General features: G+C 38.5%; 3 protein-coding genes across 5 annotated transcripts; all 3 read right to left on the reverse strand.

The window, feature by feature from the left end:
• Window positions 1–1,847: 1,847 nt before the first annotated feature.
• LOC102230700 (neuronal acetylcholine receptor subunit alpha-9-II-like) lies at window positions 1,848–9,599 on the reverse strand. 3 transcript variants are annotated; one of them, XM_023328928.1, is made up of 7 exons: window positions 7,759–9,599; window positions 7,315–7,460; window positions 4,335–4,489; window positions 3,978–4,158; window positions 3,506–3,857; window positions 3,018–3,432; window positions 1,848–2,855 (listed from the first exon to the last, which is right to left on the reverse strand). In XM_023328928.1, exons 1-7 carry the CDS (start codon window positions 7,805–7,807, stop codon window positions 2,651–2,653), a joined length of 1,503 nt encoding a protein of 500 aa, XP_023184696.1. In that variant the 5' UTR covers window positions 7,808–9,599; the 3' UTR covers window positions 1,848–2,650. The 3 variants fall into 3 exon arrangements, with proteins under 3 accessions (XP_023184696.1, XP_005795518.1, XP_023184697.1); XM_005795461.2 differs by having other exon boundaries at window positions 1,848–3,432; XM_023328929.1 differs by lacking the exons at window positions 7,315–7,460; window positions 7,759–9,599 and having other exon boundaries at window positions 1,848–3,432; window positions 4,327–4,421.
• Window positions 9,600–10,306: 707 nt separating this feature from the next.
• Window positions 10,307–17,037, reverse strand: LOC102229303 (ubiquitin-conjugating enzyme E2 K). The gene is made up of 7 exons (XM_005795286.3): window positions 16,653–17,037; window positions 16,029–16,122; window positions 13,572–13,630; window positions 13,381–13,463; window positions 12,489–12,588; window positions 11,017–11,145; window positions 10,307–10,914 (listed from the first exon to the last, which is right to left on the reverse strand). The coding sequence occupies exons 1-7, from the start codon at window positions 16,713–16,715 to the stop codon at window positions 10,840–10,842; spliced, it is 603 nt and encodes a 200-aa protein (XP_005795343.1). The 5' UTR covers window positions 16,716–17,037; the 3' UTR covers window positions 10,307–10,839.
• A 470-nt stretch (window positions 17,038–17,507) lies between these two features.
• Window positions 17,508–25,213, reverse strand: klb (klotho beta). The gene is made up of 6 exons (XM_014470412.2): window positions 24,253–25,213; window positions 22,539–23,052; window positions 22,177–22,448; window positions 21,820–22,076; window positions 19,689–20,617; window positions 17,508–19,333 (listed from the first exon to the last, which is right to left on the reverse strand). Exons 1-6 carry the CDS (start codon window positions 25,009–25,011, stop codon window positions 18,909–18,911), a joined length of 3,156 nt encoding a protein of 1,051 aa, XP_014325898.1. The 5' UTR covers window positions 25,012–25,213; the 3' UTR covers window positions 17,508–18,908.
• Between the last annotated feature and the right edge of the window lie 941 nt (window positions 25,214–26,154).

Raw genomic sequence — 26,154 nt, forward strand, 5'->3', positions numbered from 1 at the left:
CAAGGTCGGATTGAAAATTGCTCAGAGAAACTGTGAAAATGTAAATAGCTGAAGTTAAGACTTCAGGGGCCCTCAATTTAAATTTAAATTGTTGAAGTTCATAAAAATATAATTCAAAAAATTCCTGGACAAATCTACTTGTATGATTGCCAGCAGAAAGCCTCTTTTTTTTGTTGTTTTGTTTTTTACCCCTCCAGGGGGTCTTTTGTGGGCTCTAGTGTCCATTTTACGAAAGTAGGCTGACAGGAATGGGGAAGGAGAGGAGGGAAGACATGTGGCAAATGTCGTCGGGTCCGGGAGTCGAACCCGCGACGGCCGCGTCGAGGACTCAAGGCCTCCAAATATGGGTCGTGCTAACCCCTACGCCATCCGGCACGCCCACAGAAAGCCTCTTTAAAAAAAAGTGGACATCATGGCTTATGGTTACAAAGTTATAAACCTCAAGAGTTCTGGAGCAATGCTCTTTGGACCACTGAAGCCAAGAAAAACATATTTAAAACACAGAGAAAACACATTTTATGAAGAAAACCGCAAGAGAATACGAAATAAAAATAACTCTAAGTTTTGGTCTGGTGCCTCCAAACTTTTAAAACCTCCTGTGTTCTTTATCAAGCTATTTCCACATATTCCACCATTCCTTCTGCCCTCAAGCCCTTTATTTTTATCATTGTCCTGCCTTGGATTCATGTTTGCATACACAGACAAAACACACAACCGCCAACACATTTAAAGGACTTGCAAAGTTTAAGGTAGAGGCTGGGGTGGGTTTAAAGGAAAGGGGTGTAAGAGTGTACACTTTGTGTTGCATAATTGATGCTCCCTATTGCCTTACATCCTCGCTGCTGTGCTGGCAGAGCAGCAAACAAAGCTTGCTCATTAACTATTCACTGGATGATTTGAACAGAAAAATGATTCTGGATCCGCAGCACCTCGTAGCCCTGAGGCATCTGATTTCAGAGTTGTTAATAAGACATGTGCTGTCTCCACTGGTCATATTTTAACTTGACAGCAGATCCACCCACATGTGTTCAGTCAGTGATCAGATGATGACGAACATTCAAATCAAAACGATGATTGTGTCGACACAGACACTGCGTGGCAAAAAGCCTGCTGCATGTGTGGACTCTATTGCTTGGGAAAATAAATTATCAATAAGACTAAAGGAATATATCAATATATTGTTTTCATAAACAGGCTATATTGTGAAGCTGGAGAAGCAAAAAAAAAAAATAGCAAAGAATTTAATATGCACTAAACAGAGGTCCTAAAAAGTTTTTTTTTTTCCAAATCTGGCTATGCATTGACAATGAAAGACAGTTAAAAAAATACATTTGTACCAACACAGATATATTGAAACTGAGAACAACTAAAAATTGCTTATTAGATTAAAAGCTGATTAATGTCTCAAAATGTGTGGCTTCTTCCCTCAGCGTCACTATTGCGACACTCAGAGGTAATCTATGACAGAAATTTATGTTTTCCTCCACCTGCCAGCATCACCATCACGATTTCTGCATTAAAATAAAAAAATGAAATCACCCCATAATCTCAGAAAACAGGGCTTTGATGTCTCGAGGTAATGAGAAAATTGAGCAGTGATCCTAACATAACAAGCTGAAAAACCTTACCTCAAATTAATAAGATGTTGAAAGTTTATTTGCAACAAAGAGTTTCAGATCACAGTATTCAGAGATGGATATAATTATATAGTTGCAACAGCAAAGTGAACTGAAAATTTTATTTGGGATCCCCTGAAGAGTTTCCTTTTTATTTCAACCTTTGATTTCTCTTAATTTTGATAATTTTTTACAGCTGAACAAAAATTCTAAATTTTGTCACCCAAAAAAGTTTAATGTTACAAATTTTAATGTGATTTTTTTGATGCAGAAATATCATGTTATAGGCATCACAGTCATAGAAAACCCTGAAAACTTGACAGTTGTCCAGTAGAGAGCTAAAGGTTTTATTCCTTACGAAAACAGATGTTCAGAGTTTGTACCGTGGAAAGTTGAGTGGAAGGAAAAATATAGCAGAAAAGCCGAACGCATCAGCGATAATAATAGCATTGACAGGCTCGTGAAACCATCCTGAATAAAAACCTCTGGACGGTTAACAAGTCATGGTGGTGGCCAGAGACTCAAAAGCCAGGAATAAAACCTGAGTTACAACTAGGTCAGATCTCCTGTGTAAGCCACTCTTAAACCAGAGCTGTTACAAGAAGTCACCTGGGCAGAAATTAACCAAAAGCCTTATTTCAAGACAGAAAGATAAAAAAAGATCTCAAACCTAAACACTGTGAGAAAAAAAACAAAACAGATCAAATCACATAAAACAATGTAATGATCAGAGATATCTGACAATTTGAATCTTGAATTGCAAAATGGAAATTTTAGAAACCTTGGGTAAATCTAAAATGCCATTATGTTGTTAATTCAACATTTTTCTTGTTGATGTATAGCACACGTTGCTTGTTAAAGACAGAGAACAAATTTTCTCTGCCATTTTCTTTCTTTTTCATCAATATTCCACCCCTATAAATCAACTCCCACACATTTATAACAGCAAATGTTTACCATGATATGGTCTTATCATCCATTTGCATCAGACCACAGAGCATTCATTGGGTCAGATTTCCAGCCACACTGGTTGGTCATTTCGCCTTGCCAATTACAAGAATGCTCATAAGGAAGACCATGACGAAGAAAATCCACATGAAGAACCTGTCCATCACCTTAGCAATCTTCTTCCACTCTGCCCCCTTGGCACATGTGGCCCTCTGCTCTCGGAAACAATTAGCAATGTACTCCACGTTGCGGACCAGCTTGGTGTCCACGTTAGGAAACCCGCTGCCAAAGCTGCAAAACACACAGGGGCCAAAGGTCACGGTGGGACCCTGAGGTGGAGGCTTTTTGTCTTCAGGACAGCATGGACACTTTTGGTCCTCCAGATGAGCTGGAGGCTTCTGGTCTTCCATGCAGCAGTCGCTCATTGTGATTTTACCGTTGGAGCCTTCATACCTTCCAGGTGCGGATCTGGAGAGATGGCCGCTCTCTTCTCTCGTAATGTGGTGCTGCACTTTCACTCTGTGCTGCTGGTGCTGCTTGGAGGGTTGGGGCCGGGGGTATCTGTGGCGCTGCTGGTCCTCTTGGCTGCCGGGACCCCGGGGTTTTCCATTCGCATGAATGTGAGAGTTAACCTGTGGGTGGCAAAAGTCGTCCTGGAGGTAGTGAGAAGATGAAGAAGAAGAGCCAGAAGCACAGTTCTCGCCCACTTCGTATACAAAGAAGATCTTGGACATGTAGTCAATGATAAGTACTTTGGCCCAGTGTGGGACTGGTTTGGCCTCTACGCCACAGAAGTGAATGTTCATGATGAAAATGGTGAGCGCTGTGGAGGCTGTGACCATGGTCATAGTGGCAATGTAGTACTTCCCTGTGGAACAAGTACCAACATGAACAGACTGATACTTTATTCAGTGTCCACAATAATAAAAATACACTCTCACCTATGAGAGGCACACTTTCTGATGGAGGCATGCTCTCAGCCACCATGAGCTGGAACACGGTGAGAGCCAAGAGAACCGTCACCCCGAGGGAAACCTTCTCCCCAGAGTCTGCAGGCAAGTAGAATCCCAGAGGAGCCAAGAAGGAGATCAGGAAGCATGGCAGGAGGAGGTTAAAGATGTAAAAGGAGGAGCGGCGCTGTAGGAGCACAGTGTAGGTGATGTCTGGGTACGGATCGGAACAGCAGCCGTACATTATCACGTTCTTCGTGGCCGGCATCCCGTGGCATTCCCACTCCACATTTTCCACAAAATCAGAGAGGTCACCGCTATCCATGCCCATAATGATATCCACCTGGAAGTGGAGAGGTGGGTGACAAAGCAGAAGTGGTGTACTGAAATTTGAAAAAATAAATATCTACAAATGTGTCACTACAGAAAATAAATCCCACACAAAATACCCATATTTCTTTACCTGGTTGCCATTGTACGTCCAAGAACCGAAGGTGAGGTTACATTCCTGGCTGTCAAATGGAAAATAAGAGACGTCCACAACACAGGAGCTCTTAGTGATGGCAGGAGCATCCCAAGTTATCTCTCCGTTGTAGCGCAGTCTGACGTTGGTGTCCATTGGTCCTGAGAAATCATCATCAGCTCTGAAGGTAGAAAGAAAAGTTGACTCCCAACAAAAAAACTAAAAATGGATGATCCATTCGATGTGTAATTTTGATGATATTTCATCCAAACAGGCCACCAAGAACATTTTCACAATTTTTCTCAGATGGATATCTGGTGTGAACATGTCTTTGCGTTGGACGACGTACTGGCGTACTTGTTATAGAGGACGAGGTCGGGCCGCCAGACCAGACTGCTGGGTATGTGGATGACGTCCAGACCATCGTAGTCTTCTGTGTTCCATCTCAGGTAGGCATCGTGCCACGTCTGCCTAATCCACAGGTAGGCAATCAGCACCTGGTTCCTCTCATCCTTCACACACACAAAGGCACAAAGATGAGAAACGCTATTTAAAAACACTCCCAGTGAAAAAGCACATGGGGAGAGCAAAATATTTAAAGTTAGATATAATATCTGTGTAATAAGTTATATCTAATCTCAGTGGACAGAATCTTCCATTCCGTCCACTTCACATGGAAGTGGATGTTAGAGAACATAAGTGAAAAAAACTGTCATTAAGACCAAGGAACACAACAGACAGATCAGAAATAAAGCTGTGGAGAAGTATAAAGCAACCTTAGCCTATAAAACAATACCACACACTTTGAGCAACTCAAAAAATATTTTTTTCAATACATTATTCAAAAGTGTAAAGTGCATCTTATAATTGCAAACCGGCTGAGACAAGCTTGTCCCCCTAAACTGACAGACCATGTCTCTAAAAGACTTGAGACTGGGGTGAAGTTTCACCTTCCAGCAGGACAGCGACCCTGAACAGCCAGAGTGGCTTAGATAAGCAGATTCATGTGTTGGAATGGCCCAGTCAAAGTCCACACCTAAATCCAGCTGAGATTGTAGGGAGAGACTTAAAAATCTATGCTCATATTCTCTTCATCCAGTCTGACTCTTGATGTGCAAAGCTGATAGAGAAAAAAACTTAAAACCGTTCTAGCTATAAATTGCAATAGAGGGGATTTTATTTGCAAAGTGTTGACTCAGCAATGGAGTATCAAGAGTTAGAAATATTGTATACAAATTCAATCCATATGTTGCAGATTTTATACTTATAAGAAGCAATGAAAGCTAAGCAATTTTTTGCTTCCACTTCCACAAATTCAAGGGCATTAATACTTTATAGTCTGGGGGCTGTCAGGGCAGGACTTGGATTACATTCCCTGCAGCAGCCTGCTGTAGATTCTGATATGCTTTCTATAATCTATTTTGATTCAAAGAACATCATAATCAAGAATAGAAGTGCCCTAAACATCCTGCAAAAAGACATGAGCCCTTAATTTCTTTCCTTGATGCTCATCAACACAGCTTGGCAAGAGACACTGAAATGTTCAAGACAATAGAAGTCCAGAGTCATCTATCAATATCAGGTGAAAAAGGGCCCATAAGCAAAGAACAGAGAGCCGCATCGAGTAACAAAACACCCTCACTCAGAGTTTTGCACAGCTCTCTTTCATGTGTACTCTGATATAACAAGCCAACAGCAACACACAGCTTGGTAGATAGATTACATTAAGATGGTGCGCAGTCTCTCTAAACGCATCCACATTTCAGCTGGTGATTCACTGAGGTCTGACACGTCACTGAACCTGAACGGGAATCTGAACCAGTTGTGTACAAGTAGACCATGCAGGGAGGTTTTAACAGTTACAGGTCTACCTCTCATTTATTACCATCAGTGGTTAAAGCTCTGCTGCATCAATGCAGTGACAGTAATTCAGGGAAAAATCTCACTCTGGACCACTCAGCACAAATAATCCGTTTTATTTCCATGTGATTCATCTCAGCTCGTTGTGTTTTCTCTGGTTTTAACAAATTAACTTAATCAGAACTATTATGTTTTACAGCAATGTGAGTAATATCCTGGCATTATTTTGTCATGCAACTGAAAAACATTCTGCCCAGAATCATCACTTAACACAATCACATTTTGAATGCAAAACTACGTTTGAAGACAGATCATTTGGGATTTTTAAACACTTTACTTGCTTCAGAGTAAAAATGTTTAATATGTTGAACGTTTTAATATGTGTAAAGGCGGCTAGAGCAGCAAAAATTGTACTCACGTAAGGGTAGCACAATTTCAAAATATTTTTATTCAAGTAAAAGAAAAAGTAGCCATCCAAGAAATTAATTAAGTAAGACTAAAAAGCATTGGGTAAAAAGGCTGAATAACTGATAAAACATCAATTATTTAACATTTAAAAACTACATAATAATCAGATGAACCAAAACATAAAGTTATATGGAAATGTTGGTATTTTATGGGCAAAAATAAAAATAACTAAATTACAAAATCAGTTAATTATTATTATTTATTTGGTTAAAAAAATTCCAAATAAATTTGGCTTTATTTGGAATAAAGCAAAACTTATGAAACTTTCCATATAAAACTTATGAAACTTTCAACAAAAAAAAACTGGACATGTGACCTGAATTTTGGGATTGAACAAGCTTGTTCTTCATTCAATTAACCCTCTATGGCATGGCGTTGCCCTCAGGCAACAAACCACATAGCTGTACCTCACATTGCTCCTTTATTTTATTTTTTGGGGGGCATGATTTTTGACATATTTTTGTCCAAAAAATAGTTCTTTTATGAATATAGTTTTTGTTTGATTTGTATTTCATTTCTCATAATCAGTGTAGACAATCTTGGTGTTCTAGACCAATGTTACCCTGAGGCAACAAACCCAAATCTGGTTCCAGGAGGTGTCAGAGTCCGATTTTATGATTGACATGTAATTAGGGACCACCAAGCTCCCAAAGAATGCAGGAAAATATTTCTTCCCCACAAAAATAAAAAGTCATGCCATAGAGGGTTAAGTTACTCACAGAGGGTAAAGTGTCCAGAAATGTGTACTTCAAAATAAAATTTCAAGTAAAAGCAAAACGTGCAGCACAGGGATAAAGCCTGCAATTCATGAACAGAGGCCTCAATCCTTGACTTGGCTGTCCCACTGCAGCACAATAAAAATACCCCTTTACACATATTGCATTGTTGTTTTTTCCAAAAAGTAACTCAGGTAAATGTGAGTTAATGCAATTAGTTATCACCCAACTCTGAATATGTGGCATTTTAGTGTACAGCACATTATGAGACGGGCTTGTAACCCAGTACCCACCATGTCTTTGATCTGAGAGAGGGTGATCTGTAAGGTTACGTTGAGCGCTCTGTCTGTGTCCTCCACAGGCCGAAGGGCACTGGAGTAATTCTCCATCAGGTCGTTCAGGAGCTTCTGGGCATAGTGGCCTTGAGCGCAGAAAACCACTGAAGAGACAAAATAAGACGAGGTTCTGGTTTAGATGAGATGATTACAATTGACTTTTTTTCCAAGCTGTAGATCATGGGTTGTTATCATTTCATAATGCTGGAAAATGTATTCTTTATTGTTGCCAACTTCTATATTCAAATTGTATTTTCAACAACATATTATTGAAACAAATGGTATAAAGGCAATATGCACCTATTAAACTATACCTACTTGATTATAAAAGCTATTCAAAAAATAAAAATAAAATGAGAAAAGCCAAATGTGAGGGAGAAAAACACAATGTTCCGAACTCACCTTCAGGGAGCAGCACAGTCAAACAGATTACCTGGATCATCTTGAACATCTTTAGATATCTCCCAGATCAAAGTTAAGGTAACTTAAAGAAGAAATCCAACAGCTTCCTTCCCCTAAAAGGCTTACATGATGCCCGTTCAACCCCAGTTGAACTCAGTTGTAGATAGCAAGGCACCGTTTCATCTGGCCGTCCCTGCAGCTCTCACTGCTTGGCGGGGGAGGCAGCATGTCTGGCTGACGGGGACACGGAAACAAACTCTGGCTATCACATAGCAGCAGCAGAGCGAGGGAAACAGGATGCCCACGAATCATCGCCTCACTACACATACAGAATTTTTTCTCCGTTCAACTATGCTGTACATCCAGCTGGGCCACCGCTTCGCGCATGCAACATTATAAAACCCTGCGAGAAAATAGGGCGAGAAATGTGAAATACGTTACTTTCAAAGTGATGTCATTTGGTATGTTTTCCAGGGGCTCCACCATAAGGCTATTCCAATTTAGACCTCAAATTTAACGGATTGTTTTAAGAATCATTTGCAGCAGCACTTCTTTCTGAGGCCATCATAAATGTCATATATGGCTGAAACTGACGTATGTCAGGGATCTCTGCCCTGTTGGGAACACCCAATCTTCAAGTTTTACCAGCATAGATGTTGATTTGAGCAGACGTTAAAATCTTTAGAAGTAGCGTTTCTTCTTTATAATTCCATCTGCGCAGTATGAATGTATATATACTTGAGCCTGTAGGCATCATTTGGGTCCTGTAGTCACTGGAAAGAATCCACAATAAATTTAAAAATAAAAAACAAAGAAAATCATTCTCGCCTAAAAAAACAAACAAAGATCATTAACAATGAATTAAATGATCAGTGTATATAAAATTCTAGATAGATTTTTCATGGACAGGATGAATTCAAAAGTAAAACTTGCAATACAGTAACTTCAAATTTTAGCAATATTGAGCCTTAAAGCTAAATTTTGTGAACTCATGAGATGCTTACATCTAGTATGCAACAGAGGAAACCGCCTGGGGGTGGATGAATTTTGCAGAGCAGTAAAATTAAATCCAAACATCTCATCACTTTGTAGTGTGGTATTTGGTGCAAGCAAGGTGAAAAATGTTCATTTAACTTGCAGGATTTGTGGATGGATTCAGAGGCACAAGTTGGTATTAAACAAGTCATCTGTTGTACCTACTTTGTTTCCAATAAAAGAAAGGCAAAAACCTGAAAACTGAATACAGCTCACAAACGATCTTCTTGAAGTTCTTTAAAAGGATACAGTACATGAGCTGAATGCAAAAGCAATTTTATGACTCCACACAATTTATGATATGCTTGGCCACTGGATGTTTTTTTTAAACCGAGTGGTTTGCACCATTTTTGCTGCAAAATAAACCCCTGCAGGTTGAATCCCTGAGTTAATGCAGTGCATCGGCCTTGTTTTTTTTATTCAAATGCATGCAGAAGCAATTAAATGTATAAAGCAAGGTTGCCTTGAGCATAAATAAATCCTCTGTTTATCAACAGTTATGGTTAACCTTTAAGGAAATGCATATATTAGAGCCAAGAATAGGTTCTCATATACTTTAAATATCTTCACATTAAACAAATCAATGACTTTCAAGATATGGAGGTTCACCTTCTAGAATGAATAGGATCTAATGCAGTCGAAATTAGAAATCTGAATCCAGAAATTTTGCGGCAAGAGTTGAAAATTGTACAGATGTGCCTGAGTTTGAGCCATTTTGCAAAACAATCGAGAAATATCCCAAAAGACTTTTTTTCTGTAGTTGCAGCAAATAGTTATTCTACACAGTAATGACTCAGGAGGCTAAATATACGCAATGTTTGAGGTTTAAATATTTTTGCACAGCCAGACAACAAATAGCATTTTTATCAGAAAAGAAATAGCAGAGCACAGATTAATTTACACAGACTTTAATCTTTTTATTTACAGATGAGTCATTGACATTTATTTGTTGATGCAATTAATTCTAGACTTGTCACAAGTTGTGTTGAACATCAATTTTGTTTGCTTTTCTCTCAGATTAAAAACAAGAAATCAAATGCATCCATGTTCCTAAATAAAAGTGTTTTAAAAAAAGAAAAGGAGAAGGCCAGATGAAGAAAAGTTATTTCAAGCTATGTGGCAAAAGTGTAGGAGAGAGATCTCCAACAGGAGCTGCCAGATGTCGACTGATGGGAGGGGGGGGGAAACTTGGCATGAGGATGGCTACTGTGAGAACACCTGCAAGACGCTTAATGAGTTGTTTTCAAGAACGCAGAATAAGCCCACCTACACGGTGTACTACAGTCAGTGCTGAACTCCTCTGTGACAGAACAAAAATGTGACTGGGGTTTACTCTGATGCTCATCTTTTCTTCAAATTAAATATACTGACACTGCAATATATCATTAGCCAGATGTTCTCAGTTTTCTGCGCACTGTTGATGTCAAAAAATTGATTTCGTTTTAATAGTGGAAAGACACCAAACCGAATGAGTTGGGAGCAAGAATTTTTAAAACCGAGATTTCTTCTTCTGTTTTTTTTTTTTTTTTTTTTTAGAAAACATGCCAAAAGTTTATTGAATAAGAATCAGGAGCAAAAACTAAAACAAAGCTGCTTTAAATGGCTTGACCCTCTACAACGAAAAGGTTAGCATGAATGAAAAATAAATGCACTGCATAGGCAAGGATAAGCCGCTGACAGCCGCTTTTTGGACAGAGCCAGAAAACTGGGACAGAGTGACAGATGTGGGTAGGGTTTGGTTTCTATTTTGTTTCAAAGTGGATGTCGATTGCTGATTGTATCACTAAGTGGAATGTTGGGTGGCCTTAAAGAAACCAGAGGTAAGAGCTGACAGAGCAGATGATTGAAGTATGATACAGCAGACGGGACAGAGGAGATGTCACACGGTGAAGATAGAGAGGAGAAGAAGGGGAACGTGTCCGGTGTAAAAACAGAGGATAGGCTCGAGCAGGATTCGCCTTCAGACAGCAGGAGTTTGGAGGAAAGAGGGTGTGTACGGTTGAAGACAGACATGTGGATCAGGAGGAACACGAAGGGTGTCAAAATTCAGTTACTGAGGAGGAGCTCTGTTGCCGTCTCCACGTCCCAGGATTTTGACGACAACGCCACTATTACTGCATTCTGGAGACAAAAACAAAGATCGGTTTTAATCTGCAGCATCATGCAGCACTGTGACACACACTGGTGAAGAGAGAAACTTGACGTTTACTAAAGCATGCTCACTTTTTCAAAGCCCATGGCACAGAGTTTGTCTATTTTGCGTGTGTACTCCGGACTGGAGACGGGAGCTCCTGCGTAGACGTGAGACCAGAGTTTTGCTGTCTGTTTAAACATCTCTGGATTCTGCTTGTACTGAGGGGTGAACAAACAAACAAAAAATGAGTTTATGGAAGGGGGCTCAGCAGACAGCTTGTTAACAACTAAAAGGCGTCTTGTTTTGTCTGTTTGGATCATATCAAGTTGGGAAAACTCATCAGCTTTTTCATTTTATGCCACCAAATTCAGAAAGTTTACAAACAGATACATGTCATGTTATTTACGTCATACAAAAATAATGAAAGCAAATGTTCTACGCAATACAATCGTAATATCCTTTTTAGTAAAGATTTTATAAACACTTGAGTACTTCTACATTATTAAAGTAAATGCATCTTGCTCTAGTTCCAAAGTGTATTGGAACATTGGACATTCTTTACATAAATGACCCAGTTCATCAGTCAAATAGCATTTATAGCAGCTAATAGTTTTCAAATATACAAAGGATAAAGTCTCCAGTTCAAAATAATGCAGGCACAAAGCCAGATCTGCTCTTTTAAAGTCTAAATTGCTCAACTGCTGAATCATAGATTAATTTATGTCCTTTACCGACAAAAACAACTACATGTCTGCATCTCAAAAGTGAATCAAAGAATTATTTTTATTTTTTGCAAACTTAGAATTGTTATTGGTGCTGTGAGTCCTCAACATTTATTTGCACGTTAATTAATACAGTGTCATGTTGTAAAAGAAAGCACATGAATAATGTGAGAAATGCTGCAAAAACAAAACGGTTTATGTGTCGCTCAAAAAGCCAAAAATACCTGAAAGATGCATTTAAAGTCTGTTGATTACTTGTAATAAATTTTCTAATAAATTTTTTGTCTATCTATTTGTATCCAATGGCATGCCAGACATATTTAGCCAGAAACCAGTTAAAAGGCAATAAGAGCATCATTAAAGTTGACACTTGAACACATCCAAAGCGTCCGGTGAAAAGTTCTTATCTTTACCTTTGTCAGAAAGAATTCAATAAAACCTTTAAAAATGAAAGTTCAGCTAATAAATTTGAAACCCAGACTATAGTAAAGGAATCCTCGGATTATAGTTTTGTACACCTTACTTGAATAATGTGCTGCATACATGAACTGATAAACAAGATGTAGCAGCTCAAACTTTTTTTTTTTTACATTCTAGCATAAAAATTTAAAAGTCATTCTGCAAGTAATGAGGTCAAACAAAAAGTTGAAGGTTGAATGGTAAGTTTTAATAGTTTGTGCAGAAAGAAGCCACAGAAATAATAAATGAAAAAACTTTGATCTCAAAAAGTTTTCTGTACAAATACAAACAAGGGGTAAGTTTATGTTTTAATATGACCAAACAGTGAATTTTAGGCAACTACGGATTCATACATAAAACTGAAAAACAAATACACACACCTGATTGGCTACCACAGCATCCTGTGGATCATCTGGTTCTGCTGCTGCCAGTAAGGCTTGTAATGACAAGAGGACCGTCCTCAGTGTCATGGCTGCTGCCCTGAAACATCATCACAATGAGCAACAAACTAAGCGAGCTCCGAAACGACAAACAAAACAAGTGCTTATACATAAGTGCACTCAGTATGATTAACCATCCATTCAAGCTCCAGTGGTGCATTCAAATCTACACAAGATGAAGCAGAAACTATGATACATTTGAATCAGCTTTATAGGTTGAGTAATAAAATATTGAAAACTGCCAATAATCGAGGCATTACCAATAGCAACACTTAATTATATGGATCATCTGAGGAGCATAAGCAAATCAGCAGTGCAAATGCATTAATATACAGAGGAAATAAACACGTCAGGTCCCCGTCCTGTTATTCTGCATGGTGGGGATCGGTTCGCTCTGTTCACTATGGGAAGCATTTTGTTGGCACGGCTCTAGTCCATCTGTTCCCTTAAGGTTTTGATTTACTCCACCAGTGTTAGAAAGTGAGCTGCAATGTATGATGGGAACCTGGGCAAGAACACATAATTCTCCACAGGATATGTTTACTTAAAAGGCGAGCCACAAGTATTGATTGCTGTAAGTTACATGGTCCATCCGATCGTGTTCTCTTTCAAAGATTATGAACAGCTGCCGATTCTTTAAGTGAAAAATTAGTCAAAGTGTTTCCTTCACTCATATTTTTACATTTAGGATGCATCTTAGAACTAATGGGTTTAGGATGTGAAATAGTCACAATTATCTTATTTAGCCTTAATTCTTTACTTATCTTACATGCATCTTACATAGTTGCAAAAATATTTAAAAAACTTAAAATCTTGGCAATGATTTACTCACCACTGATCTTTAAGGATGTCCAGACATATTGCACCTGTGACTGAGCTGATATTGGGATGCCAGATCTTTGTGATAAACCGCACCTGAGGTATTGAAAAAAGCAGGGAGACGTGCACAGATGAGCAAAGTGACGGGAATTTCTTTTTGCACCAGGAAGATCATTAGTCGCAACAAAACAAATGAAACCTTACCTTGGGTGGATTGAATGGATACGTCTCTGGAATTTTAATTTCTAGTTGATATCTACCTCCTGTCAAAAATAGAACCAGTAGCACAATAAAGGAAAGAGGTTAGAATATCTAGGAAATTTAAAACAGAGATGACATTTTTTAAAATTGATTTAGTAAAGAGTAGTGCTACAAAACTATAAAAAAAGGTCAGGAATGTTGCAATAGCGATAGTGGTTCCAGTAAATCCACATTTTATTCACCGGTCTTTTATTTTCCAACATCAAAGAATAGTTATCATTTATTGATCCACAGTGGGAAAATTCAGGTGTCACAGCAGCAAACTATGTTAAGTGGAGACATGTGCAGTCATCCAAAAGTAAAAAGAATAAAAACTCTAAAATACTCTACAGTAAGAATATATTCTCCAAACAGAAAAACAATACTGGGTTATTTTTAAAAGATAATATACTATATATAAAAGCAATGTGTAAATTTGTAGGTTAATTCAGAGAAGATAATTGTACAACATATCCATGGGTATATATGAACATAAAAACAACAGCATTAGGGTCATTAAAGTCTTGTCAACTGCTCAAAATTATAATTGACATGTACAGCAATTACTTTTGCAATTCAATTTTACACGCAGATCTTGCAAAGAGGCTTGCAATTCAATAAATTCTGCCGTTTTAGTTCATAGTAGAGCTGCACATGCACATTTTCTTAACGCACACATTAACATGACACTGCAATATAATTATCTAATATTCCAAAATGGATTCTGATTGCAATTAAAGGAAATGTTGCACAGCAACAATGACAGTCCATTTTATTGGCCTAATATATTTTTGGCAAGCAGTTTTAATGTGTGGCCCTTGAAACGCTGTAGTCTTTCAAAAATGTTATCCAACCTTGACATCATGATGATAATCATGACAGGGATTAAATATAGGTCTTTGCACTTAATAAAGTGTCCAAAAATGTAAAAAATCTTTTTGCTGCATAATTTATTTTGGCATGTCTTCAAGCACGTCAAATTAGAATGTAAAGAAGAACGGTGATTGACAGATGCATCACGCTGGCAGGTATAAATTCACACAAAGCCTACGCCAACTGAACCCTTCCACCCTTAATACCAACCCTCATTTGAAACCCTAATTCCAACCTACCAAACCTCCTGCCCAAGCTAATTCCAACCCTAATTCCAGCCGCTCTTTGAACCATAGTTTAAACTCTCCTTCTAACCCTCCTACCGACCCTCTTTGCAACCCTAATCCCAATGCTCCTTAAGTCCCTACTTCCAACCCTAATTCCAACCCTCACTCCGACCCTTCTCCAAACCCTCCTTCAAACCTGCATACTTTTAGAACTTTTCTCTCATTAGGTTTTAAGGTATTTGCTGTCCTAAAGGCAAATGTTTCTAAACAGAATAGAGTGAATCAATGTTGACCAACCTGACAATTATCTGTTGAGGTAACAATAGCATTTTAGTTTACAATCTATAGCTTCCATGCTAGATGGAGCACATTGTCCATATAGTAGTGATAGCCCTCTTGCTAATGTTAGCATTTTAGAAAAATAAAGATTTGTTTTTCATATACTTTAAGCCGATATATTGCTACTTGCATATTGCATTAATTAATTTACTTAGTCAACATGCTAAAAGAGTGATAGTATGAAGGTTGAAATTTTGGCTAAAATGGTTTTGACTACATTTTATGAAAACCTAATAAATTTTAGTCAATGTTAGATAGCATTGTAGGAGCCATATATACATTTTTTGGGGCTTAATACAAAATGTTATTTTGTGTTTATGTGAGTTAAAGTATTTACTCTGTTATTTGAAAAAGATAAGCGTCTATAATTGTATTGTGTTTGAGCTTATGACATGGTGCCTTTTGATTGGTTAGTGACTAATTAGTTTATGAAAGAGGAAAGTACTTGCTCTTTGTAGAAGTCTGGCACCTTGAGAGTAACACAGTCTTTTGACCGTCACTTTCTATTTGTTTTGAATCTGTTTGTTATTTTTATGTTCTTTTCTCTATTTTTAGAAGAAAGGTGTCACGTATGAAAGAGCTTTAAGGGGCTAGACTAGTGAGAGCTTGCCGCACTTACAAGCATGCTATTGACAGCAATTCATCTAAAAGTAGCTTTTTAGCTAGCATCTTATACATTGCTGCTACCACACTAGTTTGAACAGTTTAATGCCATCTAACATGGTAGTGACCCACAACCATTAGCATAATAAGCTTCAGTTTCTAGTTGTCCTTTATTCTAACCATTAAAAACCTTGAAAAAATGATTTATGGCAATACCTAAAAACAATCCATAGATTTCAGCTTTCGCTAAAAAAAAAAAAAAGTAGCTTTACAAAATATCCATTTGATGTAGCCTTACTGTCAAGAAAGTTGTGCAATGTGTAATTTATTATTATCATCATCCCCAAAAGTTGGCAGTGTCTCTTAAAAATTACCTCACCTTCATATGGCGTGTCAGGAGGCCCTGCTATTTCTCCTTTGAGTTCTGTGAAGTTCTCATCCACCAGGTCTACCTTTATTTGGTTTTTGCTTGTCTGGAAGAGCAAACAGAGTAAAAACACCAGCAGTTAACCATCCATGCTACCATAAACAATCCCTCCTTAATTGCCAACTCATGCAACATCAGGATTATGAAAGGTAGCCCACAACTTGTTGCATATTCACAGCTCTATGTGTAAGAGTGATTTTAAATTTATTTCAAATGTTGTATATGGGGGTAAAGATAACACGTGGGTGATGTATGCTTTAATTACTACAACTCTCAAACAACATTTGCTTGGATTTTACCGGCTAGCTTAGCGACCACAGAAGGTTCCCTACTTAATAATATCCTCAAGAAACTTCGTAAGCTAAAATATGTTGGGCCATTTTAAAGCAATCTTTTCTCTCTACACTTACGACCACAGTGGCACATTATGGTGAGCTGACGTTTGTCGCCACTTCTTATCACAGCCGATACAGCTAGCTTACAGCTAGCCACTTTGGTGAGCAAGCGTCACTCATTCAGCCACAGAAAGTGAAATAAATTCAGGTCCGACTCAGAGAGATAAACACGACAACAAACCTCTTCGCTCTTCAGAACCTCCTTGAACTCCCGTTTTATCCTCTGAACAGCAATATTGGCCATGGTTCCCCCAGTGATCCCGTCCGGTTTGGTTGGGGCCTCGTCGCCAGTCCGACCAGTCAGCTAGCGCTAGCTGCTTTTACCGACAACAGCTCCTGACTTTTTTTTTTTTTTTTTTAAATTACACGGACTCAAAAATAACAGCTGAAACGTTGCTCGCCTCCCGTCTCGTCGGTCCCCGTAGTTGGTGGGAAACTTAATCCGGGGGGTGAAGTAGCTTAACGTGAGTCTGTCATCTCAAATATGCAGCAACAACACAATGGTTGGTAGAACAGAAAACATTTTAATACCAAAAACTGCATGCAGTCTAGAGGAGACGGGGTCATGTGATCAACACCGTCAACGCTCCCTCCCATTGGTCGACCAGTTTACAACGAAAACCCATCATTATTATTACTATTATTATTATTATTATTATTATTATTATTATTATTATTATTATTATTATTATTATTATTATTATTATTATTATTATTATTATTTACCTTTTAAATTTCCCCCAAAACCTAAATTTTAAAAACCGTTATATAACAAATAATAAAATGAGATAAAAAAAAAAAAAAAGGAAATAACGTGTTTAACAGTTTGCATGTTATTTTTTTTGAAAAAGCCAAATTGTGGAATTTTTTAAATTATTGTTTATTTATTAATAATTAAAATAAATTAGGTAAAAAAAATAACAGGTAGGTAAAATAATAATATAGATTGCAATAATCTATATGAAAGGCTAAATGTTTTTTTTTTTTTCTACTTTTAGTCCCACAGGCTTTAAAAGAATGTACACCATCTTGTTGGGAAACGTAAGCTATTTTATGTAAATCAAATTTTCTTTCATCACATATTTTTTCCACTGTACAGTTTAGCAGCACTTCATAGCCGAAATTTAAAAGTGACAAAAACTAACAAAAACTCAGCAAACACAACAGGGTCATGTCTTTCATGCATAGTTTCCTTCTGGCAACTTCTTTGTCCATTAAAAGCCTTAACTCTTGACTGACACCGGTGCAGTTGCATTAAATCCCTCAAAGATCTGCTATAGCCTTGCATTTCATGTTTCTTATTTTTTTCTCAAAGCAAACTTCCAGACTGATTGTTTCATCTCAGAATCGCGTAATAACACCAGATGGCACTGTTGTTCCATCCCAGGAGAATTACACAGCGTGACGAACGCTTGACTAAGGACGACCAGACCTCTTCGTATAAAAACTAGAACTACACACAATTAAATAAAAAAATTATGTCAGAGTAACACACACAAAATATTGTAATAAATTGTACAATTTTCATGAAGTTATTTCATGTTGTTTTCAGTACTGAATGTCTTAGGGAGGTTTAGAAATGGTCAATATAGTAATCTGTAAAGGCGTAAATAATCACACACTTGAAGTAGACACATTTTTTAAAGAATCTGGTTAAAAGACAGCCTTTTTCAGTGATTTCATGTTTGGTCATTTCACAAGCACAAACTTGAATGTACTCTGGATGTGAAGCAACATGCCAATAAAAACTGATATCTTCATGGCGAAACACGTTGCTGGCATCATAATGTTGTGAGGATACTTTTCTTCACTAGTGATAGTGAAGCTGGCTGACTTAGTAGGAAGATGAATTAAGCTAAATTTGGGGCGATTCTATGAAAAATCTTGACATAGGGCAGGGGTTCTATTTGCAGAAAGATCACAACTCAAAGTTACAATGAGATGGTCTGGATAAAAAAACATATTAATGTGCTACACTGACTCTCCCTGATGCAAAATCTGTGGCAAGATTTAGAACTGGATATTCACAGTTGCTCTTCATCCAGTTTCCATACATGTAAAGATACCCTGAATGATACAAACCATTGGCTCGATTGGTTGACTACAAATGCAGGCCACACCTTTTAGGTTTTTGCTTTTAGAAAAAACAAAAAAAAACATTGTCCTCCATCTTTTTCACCACTATGTGCTAGTCTATCAAGTAGAACAAAAACACAGTACATTGAAGTCTATGTCTGCAAAGTGACAAAATATGAAAAAGTTAAAACAGTTAAAACTTTCTTTTTGTCGTGACTATCTAAGACCAATTGTTTTGACATGTTTTGTGACACACATTGCAAGTGAACTCATTTGTCACTGCAAGAAAAGTAGACACTAATGATGGACACTCAGGTGGATTTTGTGGTTCTTCTCTGCATTTTTCAGGTCCTTACTACAGTTAATATCTAATATCAGGACATAAACAATATGCTGTTGCTTTATTTCTTCTCCTTCGGTTCTCGCTCCTCTTCTTCCTCCCTCTGTTGTGTTTTTTATTCCTCTTGCTGATAACAATGAAGATGATGAGTGCAGCTAGCATGACAGACGTTATTAGAAGGCAGCCCCCAAAAACCAGCATTGGTTTGTTCTTCAACAGCCACTCACACGTCAAACATTTTTCCTGCTGCTCAGTGAGTCTACACAGTTGTGTTGTGCTATTGTTAGAAGAACCACTGTTAGCGATGATTTTTCTGTACAATGCGACTGAGGCCTTGGCTTTGGATTGGTGCTGGGTTGAGGTAAAAAGACCAAACAGAGGGGCATGCCGATCTTGGAGCTTCCACACATAGAAACCCTGCAAGTTGACTCCATCAAGATGGTAGGCTGAGAGTAAAGGAAAGAGAAAGTAAAAATTAGATTTTTTTTTTTTAACTCTGAAGGGCTTCTTCATTATCAAACATGGGAACAAACTACTTAAAACAAATAACTGTATGGTTCACTATCAGCAAAATATGAAACAATAATCAGAGCTGTAGCCTCAGCAATTGCCTCTCCCTTCCTTTATGGTTTGATTATTTTCATGCCATCTCATTAAGTCTGACTTTTATGGTAGAAACTAATATGGTCATTAAAGCAGTATTACCTATGGGGACAGATTTCTGTTTCAACATCCACAACATAAGACTGTTCATGTGTTTCTTATACCCAATAATTCCACAAGACAATCAAGATAGCTTACCTTTGAGAGCTTCCTGTAGATAACTCCTGAGGTAATACTGCCTTAGGTTATCCTCAACTGAAGCTTGGTCATCAATCCCACTGGCTGTGACAATGATAGGCAGAGTTCTGCCATACCTCTGATTCACCCATTTCAGCATCTTCCGTAGACCCCAGGGTGCCAGAGCTTGCCCCAAGTTGGAAGACAGCCAGGTGGGGTCTGAGAAAGTTACACAATCATGCTCGGGTGCTGGTTTCTTTTGGAGGATGTCCTGTTTGTGAGGATTTGGAGAAACTAAACGTGTTGTAAAATGATTCAAGGCAATAAAACTCAATGCCCCGTTCAGCTCCTGTCTCTCAGTTGTGGTAAAATGAGGAAGAGGTGTTTTGGGAAGTCCAAATACCCTTGCTCTTTCACCCAGAGATTCCCTCATTTCAGGGGGGGGATGTTGCCCCTTTTTCTTCTCATCTCTTGTTTCAAGCAATGGGTCCAAGAAGAATCCAAGTTCAAACAGCAGAAATCTTTCTGTTGCCACTATATGTGACTCTAGAAAAGGGTTACCAGGGCTGGCCCAATCAGCATGCAGAGCAAGAGACACCAGTGATCTCTGTTTACCAAAATACTCCCTCTCATGTAACCTCCAGGCTTTGGCATGGGCTATTAGCAGATTATGAGTGGCTTGATGCCTCTCTGTGACATTGGAATAAACATCTATGAGTCTGTTTGGCTCATTAATGGTGATCCAGTAGTGAACCCAGGTACCCAGCTCCTGATAACAAAGTGCTACATATTCTTGAAAAGCTCCCACTGTAGTGTAATTCAGCCAACCGCCAGACGCATGCAGTGGCCCTGGCAAACCCAAGTTCGGAGCTCTGTGTGTTGGGTGGTACAGGATGACCATAGCTTCCAGGTTTAGCTTCTTGATCTCTGTCAGCACACAGCGGTAGTACCTTTTGGAAGTATAGAGGAAGATGTTATTTTTTGCACTCTGGATGACAAATGGGGTAAAAGGAAGGTCAATTAATTGTTGGGAAATGCAGTTCCTTACAAAGATTCTCATATCCCTTAAAGTGGTTCCCATTAAGACATATTGCAACCACACATTTCAATGTATTTCTTGCAAGTTTATGCACTAGACTAACATAAATGTAAATAACATGAGGCAAAACAAACCATTTCCATATTGATATGTAGTTGTGGCAACAATATGTTGTCAGCATGCTCTGCTCCAGTGGAAACTGGGAAGTTGTTCAGAATTAATGTGAAGGGACCAGAAAATATTGTATTAAATATCCTTTACAAAAATAAAACTAAAAACTGTGGTGCTCATTTGTATCCTTGACATGTGAGAAAATACTTTGATGAAGCACCTGTTAACTGCAAGTTTTTTAGGGTATGTCTCTACCTGCTGTGGACCTCCAGAGACTGGAATATTTGCCCATTCTTCTAAAAAACATAACTCAACTTAATAATAGATCGAATGTATCTGTGAAGATCAGTTTTCAAGCATCACCAAACATTACCAAATATACTTTGGGACGTTCTAACTCATTAATATGCGTTCATCTAAACTATCAAATAGCAGCTCTTTAGGTTGTTGTCCTACAAGGGGGTGAACCAATTTAAGATTGAGGTTTAAACGTCTTTAGGGAATTTCCATGGCATTGATTCCACAAATACTTTCTTACTATTACTCTTTTATAAAGGCCATTTATATGTAACCTTTTTTAACCTTAATTGTGGATCTCTGCAGCTTCTCCAGAGTTAGAGTTCTCCTTTTGACTGGTTATCTGATCAATGCCTAACCTTTATGTGGCCTTACTCTTTCCATTCTTGTTTGTTGGATTGAACAGTGCAACTGGTAACATTGAATTGTATTTTAGAGCATCATAGTTAACAGGATTTAATACAAATGCAAGCCATGCAAGACATTTTCTAATTTTAAAAAATATGTTGAAAACCATTTATCAAAAAAAAAAATACTCAGGCATTTCAGGTTGTAGTGTGACAAAATGTCAAAACTTGATGTAATATTAATATTCTGTAAGACACTTAAAATGTTAGCAATAAAAATGTTTCCATTAAAATGTAGTAAATTAAAGTAAGCTGAACCTTTCCACACTCAGATGTTTGTGTGTTTGTTGAGCTCTACCTCAGGGCTTCGGTGTTTACATTTGAGCTGCTTCCCTCGGGTAAAATGAGAGACCAGTTAAGAGCAAAGCGGTAATGAGATGCCCCAGTGGATGCAAACAAGCGGAGATGATTGCGAATAGCCAGATAATCTGTGCACTGGGCAGTTCTGGTGTTAAGCTTCACCCCTGGGAGCGGTTGCAGCGATCCGTCTCCTGTGAGGTTCCAGCTGTACACGTGAGGGTCAGAAAACTGCGGGGAGAAAGGGTGGAACCGGACCTGCAGAACAGCAAAAAATTAAGAAGAAAAAATAAATGAATGATCTACCAGAATTTGTTTTGCTTTCTTTAATTATAACTCGTAAAACGATGCATTTTACCTGCAGTGTAGAGTCTGCTATCCCCCAGTGAAATTTACAAGGAAAATGGCCTTTTACATCTGTTGATGAGTTTTCATCAGCTGGAAAACCATTGTCATTGACAATTTGCTTGAAGTATTGAGCTGTGGTCTTGGGAACCCTGGTTCCGTTTGGTTGATTGAAGTCAACGTAGAAAAGGCCTCTTCTCACACTATAGCCATAATTCCACTCAAATCCATCCAACAATGACCAGGCTGAGTAGCCAAATACCTGCACACCATCAAACTTGATGGCTAAAATAAAAATAAAAAGACTTCAGTATTTATTTTCTAAGAACTAGATGTGCTATTTAAGAGTTTAGATCTAAGGGATTTCCTATTTACCCTGTAGGACTTGGTTGATAAAACTTTTCATCAGATAGATGGCAACTGTGTCTTCTCTTCCAACACTGGCGTCAGAGAACCACCCCCCTTCTGCCACCAGTACCCTCTGGTTCCCATACTCTAGTTTTATCCAGCCCAGGAGGCGTCGCAGGTCTGGGGTGATGCTCTGCCCATTGTGTAACAGGTTCTGGCCAAGACGGAAATTGTTTGGCCCAAACGACAAAGCAAAAAAGTCTGCTGTTTTCTGCACCCAGAGCTTCTCTTCAGGGGTGAACATGGGCATGAGATCGGCATATTTTATTTTCAGAGAGACTGGATAGTCCCCAGCACCAAAGATGGGATCAGCAAACCATCCAAGAATGGCCTCCATCGACTGCTGACAGAGAGCAACGTTGGCTGCTGTGGGCTGGCCTCTGTGGGGTTCAACCCAGTGGGAACCTAAAACAATGGATACTTTACCCCTCTGAGTTGGGCGGAAGTGAGTGTTGTATGTCTGCCATGCTTTGGCGTGTGCCTAAAAACAACAATACAGACTCTGTAAGGATGTTGTTAATTTGTTGGCAACATAATAAAACAGTACACAAGTAGTTCAACTAATACAATTCATCTTAGCTGAATACCTATTACATGTGACAGCCTGAATATATTTCATGGTATTTTGTAAAAATCCCACAATATTAAAATATTACAAGCTTTATTCTCTGTTCTCTACTTCTCTATTTAAATTAAAATATTAAATACAGATAAAACAAAACAAATTTTAAATACCTTTTTTCATATTAATAGACAATGGCCTGCAAAAGTATGATTACACTTTGAACATATTTTGTCTAATTACAACCACATACTTCTGTGTGTTTTATTAGGAGTTTTTGAGTTAGACTAAATTACTACACAAATTATTACATAACTGTAAAGTGGAAAAAATATATTTCATTCATCTTAAAAATATTGCATGCATTTGTATTTAGCCTCCTTTGCTCTGACCAAATAACATTCAAGAGGAATACTTTTGCAGTACACAAGACTCTACATAAAATCCTTTATTTAAAGAAAATAAGTGATTTGATATTCATACATATTCCGCTAGCATATGAATATTAAGATGTCATGCTAATGTATCAAATAATTTTTTTTTAAATAGGGCAAAAACAAGGGTACATTTTGACAGCATATTAATCGGTATGAGGAAGTGGAAAATCACTATTTACTTAATCTATCTGCTTGGTGTTAGCTGGGAGCAGACCAGCTGTGCTTGACTGCATAAACGTAAGTGAGTATTAATGAGGCGTATCTCCGTGACTTCCTGACACACACACGCAGATTCCCTCCACCACAAAAGTGCTGATGTGGTGGACTTTGACCCTAGTGTCTCTTTAAGTGTCCTGTTTACTTATCACAAAACCTGTCAATATGAATATAGCCAACCAATCATCAGGCAGATAAAACCACCAGTGAGTGGGGATGTTTTGTGGATTATTGCCTTAATTATATGCAGTAGTTATGTTGGATTAAGAGACTTGTAAAAGTCAGAAAAAGACCAGTGATCCGGTCTGTGTTTGCTACTCTGTCCTGTGACCTATCTGGAAATATAAACATTCATTGACTATCATAAAATGATAAAGCTGTAGGAGTTCAAAGTTTGCTCACAGACTGTGTGTGTGATCTTATAAACTGTACAAAGAAAGTTGTTGAGTAACCCTGCACGACTCACCCTGATCAGGTTATGGGCTACAGTGAAAGAGCTGGAGACCCCCCCTTTTTCTCCAGGAGCGTGCACGCCTGTCCCATATCCTTGCACGGCCACCAGGTATGGGTTGTGCATTGTGAGCCAGTATTTCACCCGACTCCCAAAAGTACTGAAACAAAACGTTGCATACTGCTCAAAATGCTCCACTAACGTGTTATTTTTCCAGCCTCCATATTGATCCTGAAACACCTGTGGTAGGTCCCAATGGTAGAGAGTCACAATAGGCTCAATTTTCTTTTCCAGGAGCCTCTCTATGAGGCGACTGTAGTGATCCACAGCAGCTGCATTGGGCTCGCCAGTGGCATTGCCTTCAGGGAAAAGTCTGGGCCAGGAGAGGGAGAAAGTGTATGATCTTACACCGAGATATCCCAGTGCCGCTACATCTTCTTCCCAGCAGTTGTAGCTGTCACTTGCCACATCTGCGGTCTCTCTGGGAAAATAATCACTGGTAGAGGAGTGGGTGAAATGGTCCCAAATGGAGACGCCTTTCCCATCCTGGTTCCAGGCTCCTTCATTTTGGAAGGCTGATGTACCTGAGCCCCAGATGAACCCTGGGGGGAAGGTGTCCTGAAGAAAAGACTGGTCTTTGCTAATGGGGCTCGGTTTGGGTCGCTGCCAGATACTCCTGCCTTCCCCAGGAGAACAGACCGCCCGGTCCCAAGGAAACGTCAACAACAGAAGGGAAACCAAAAGGTGTGTGTGACAGGAAGGATGGTTCAGCATACTGAAGGAGTCCACTTTGTCTTTAAAATCCACTTTGAAGACAGCAGGTGTCAGTCAGTTTTACCATGACAAATCCTTTTCTAGCTGAACGTAGATCCATTGTAAGTGAAAGAAAACCAGACAAACAAAGAGAGAGGGACATTGGAAGCCTCAAGGTGCTGCTGTGTCCATCTGACAACCTGGTTAGCCTGCCCTATCGGTCTCTCCCTCTGTGTACTTCTGCTCCCACTCAGCCCCTCCCTGCAACATAGATTCACACATACAAAGGTTGACTCATACCCAAGCAAGCTGCTATCATTGTCTTACAACAGATTAATTCTTACTTAAGCAAAGTAATAGAAAAGTTTGATTATATCATCAAATGTAAAAGCAAAGAGTAAGACCTCATTACACTTCGTGACTGTATCAATGACTTGTTTTTCTTTGGGGTATTTTTCTACACAGAACATCCTCGTGTCAATAATTAGCTTGTACTCTGATCCTGAAGAAATATTCCTCTGGAAACCCTTCTTAGTGATGAGGTTTGAATTAATAGTTGCCAAATGTTCATGACAAATAAACAAATTAAGTTAATTTTTAGCCGATTTACAAGAGATGATCCAAGTTGTTTTCCTTTTTCATTGTTTTTCTTATTGTAAGAGGTGGTAAGGACATTTGCAGTGTTCCCACCCAGATCTGATCCAATGGTACCAGGTGACAACGAACACACCGCATTATGTGTCTTTATTAAATTTAGCTCTCCTTTCTGTATATGTGCCAGTCAGTCACCCAAGGCAAAAAACGCACAGGGTGGCAGAGGACATTGCTGGGATATGTGTGTCTTAAAAATAAAAAAAACCTTTCCATCACAGTTGAAACACATCAAAAAATTATTTCACCTTGTCCAGAGGAAGAGATTGTAGTAAGGTAAACAACAGTCACTCTGCTCCAAGGGATCGAGGCGTAAGCTAATTAAAAAGTGACAAATGTCTATTTACTATCCCCACTGGCATTATTGGGTCACCATGACGCTAAAAGATTGAAACTGCTGAAACTGAGTTGCTCTGTCATTTGTGAAACTTATGTTCCAACACTTTTCTTGGAAATGAACCAGAGCTTTTAATCTTATACCATTAAAAACGATGAAAGAAGATATATTAAATG

Source organism: Xiphophorus maculatus, chromosome 23 (genome assembly GCF_002775205.1).
Source record: "Xiphophorus maculatus strain JP 163 A chromosome 23, X_maculatus-5.0-male, whole genome shotgun sequence".
In the NCBI taxonomy this organism is placed as follows: domain Eukaryota; kingdom Metazoa; phylum Chordata; class Actinopteri; order Cyprinodontiformes; family Poeciliidae; genus Xiphophorus; species Xiphophorus maculatus.

Coding starts and splice junctions, on each gene's coding strand:
- klb (XM_014470412.2), bottom strand. CDS start 25,011: ATGCTGAACCATCCTTCCTGTCACACACACCTTTTGGTTTCCCTTCTG. Junction 20,618..21,819: donor GTAAACACCGAAGCCCTGAG/GTAGAGCTCAAC, acceptor TACTTCCAAAAG/GTACTACCGCTGTGTGCTGA. Junction 19,334..19,688: donor TCTACAGGAAGCTCTCAAAG/GTAAGCTATCTT, acceptor CTTTACTCTCAG/CCTACCATCTTGATGGAGTC.
- LOC102229303 (XM_005795286.3), bottom strand. CDS start 16,715: ATGGCCAATATTGCTGTTCAGAGGATAAAACGGGAGTTCAAGGAGGTT. Junction 12,589..13,380: donor GACATCCTTAAAGATCAGTG/GTGAGTAAATCA, acceptor ATGATGTTTCAG/GGCAGCAGCCATGACACTGA. Junction 11,146..12,488: donor ATGCTGTGGTAGCCAATCAG/GTGTGTGTATTT, acceptor TTCACCCCTCAG/TACAAGCAGAATCCAGAGAT.
- LOC102230700 (XM_005795461.2), bottom strand. CDS start 7,807: ATGTTCAAGATGATCCAGGTAATCTGTTTGACTGTGCTGCTCCCTGAA. Junction 4,159..4,334: donor GACCTCGTCCTCTATAACAA/GTACGCCAGTAC, acceptor TTCTACCTTCAG/AGCTGATGATGATTTCTCAG. Junction 3,433..3,505: donor AGAAAGTGTGCCTCTCATAG/GTGAGAGTGTAT, acceptor CTTGTTCCACAG/GGAAGTACTACATTGCCACT.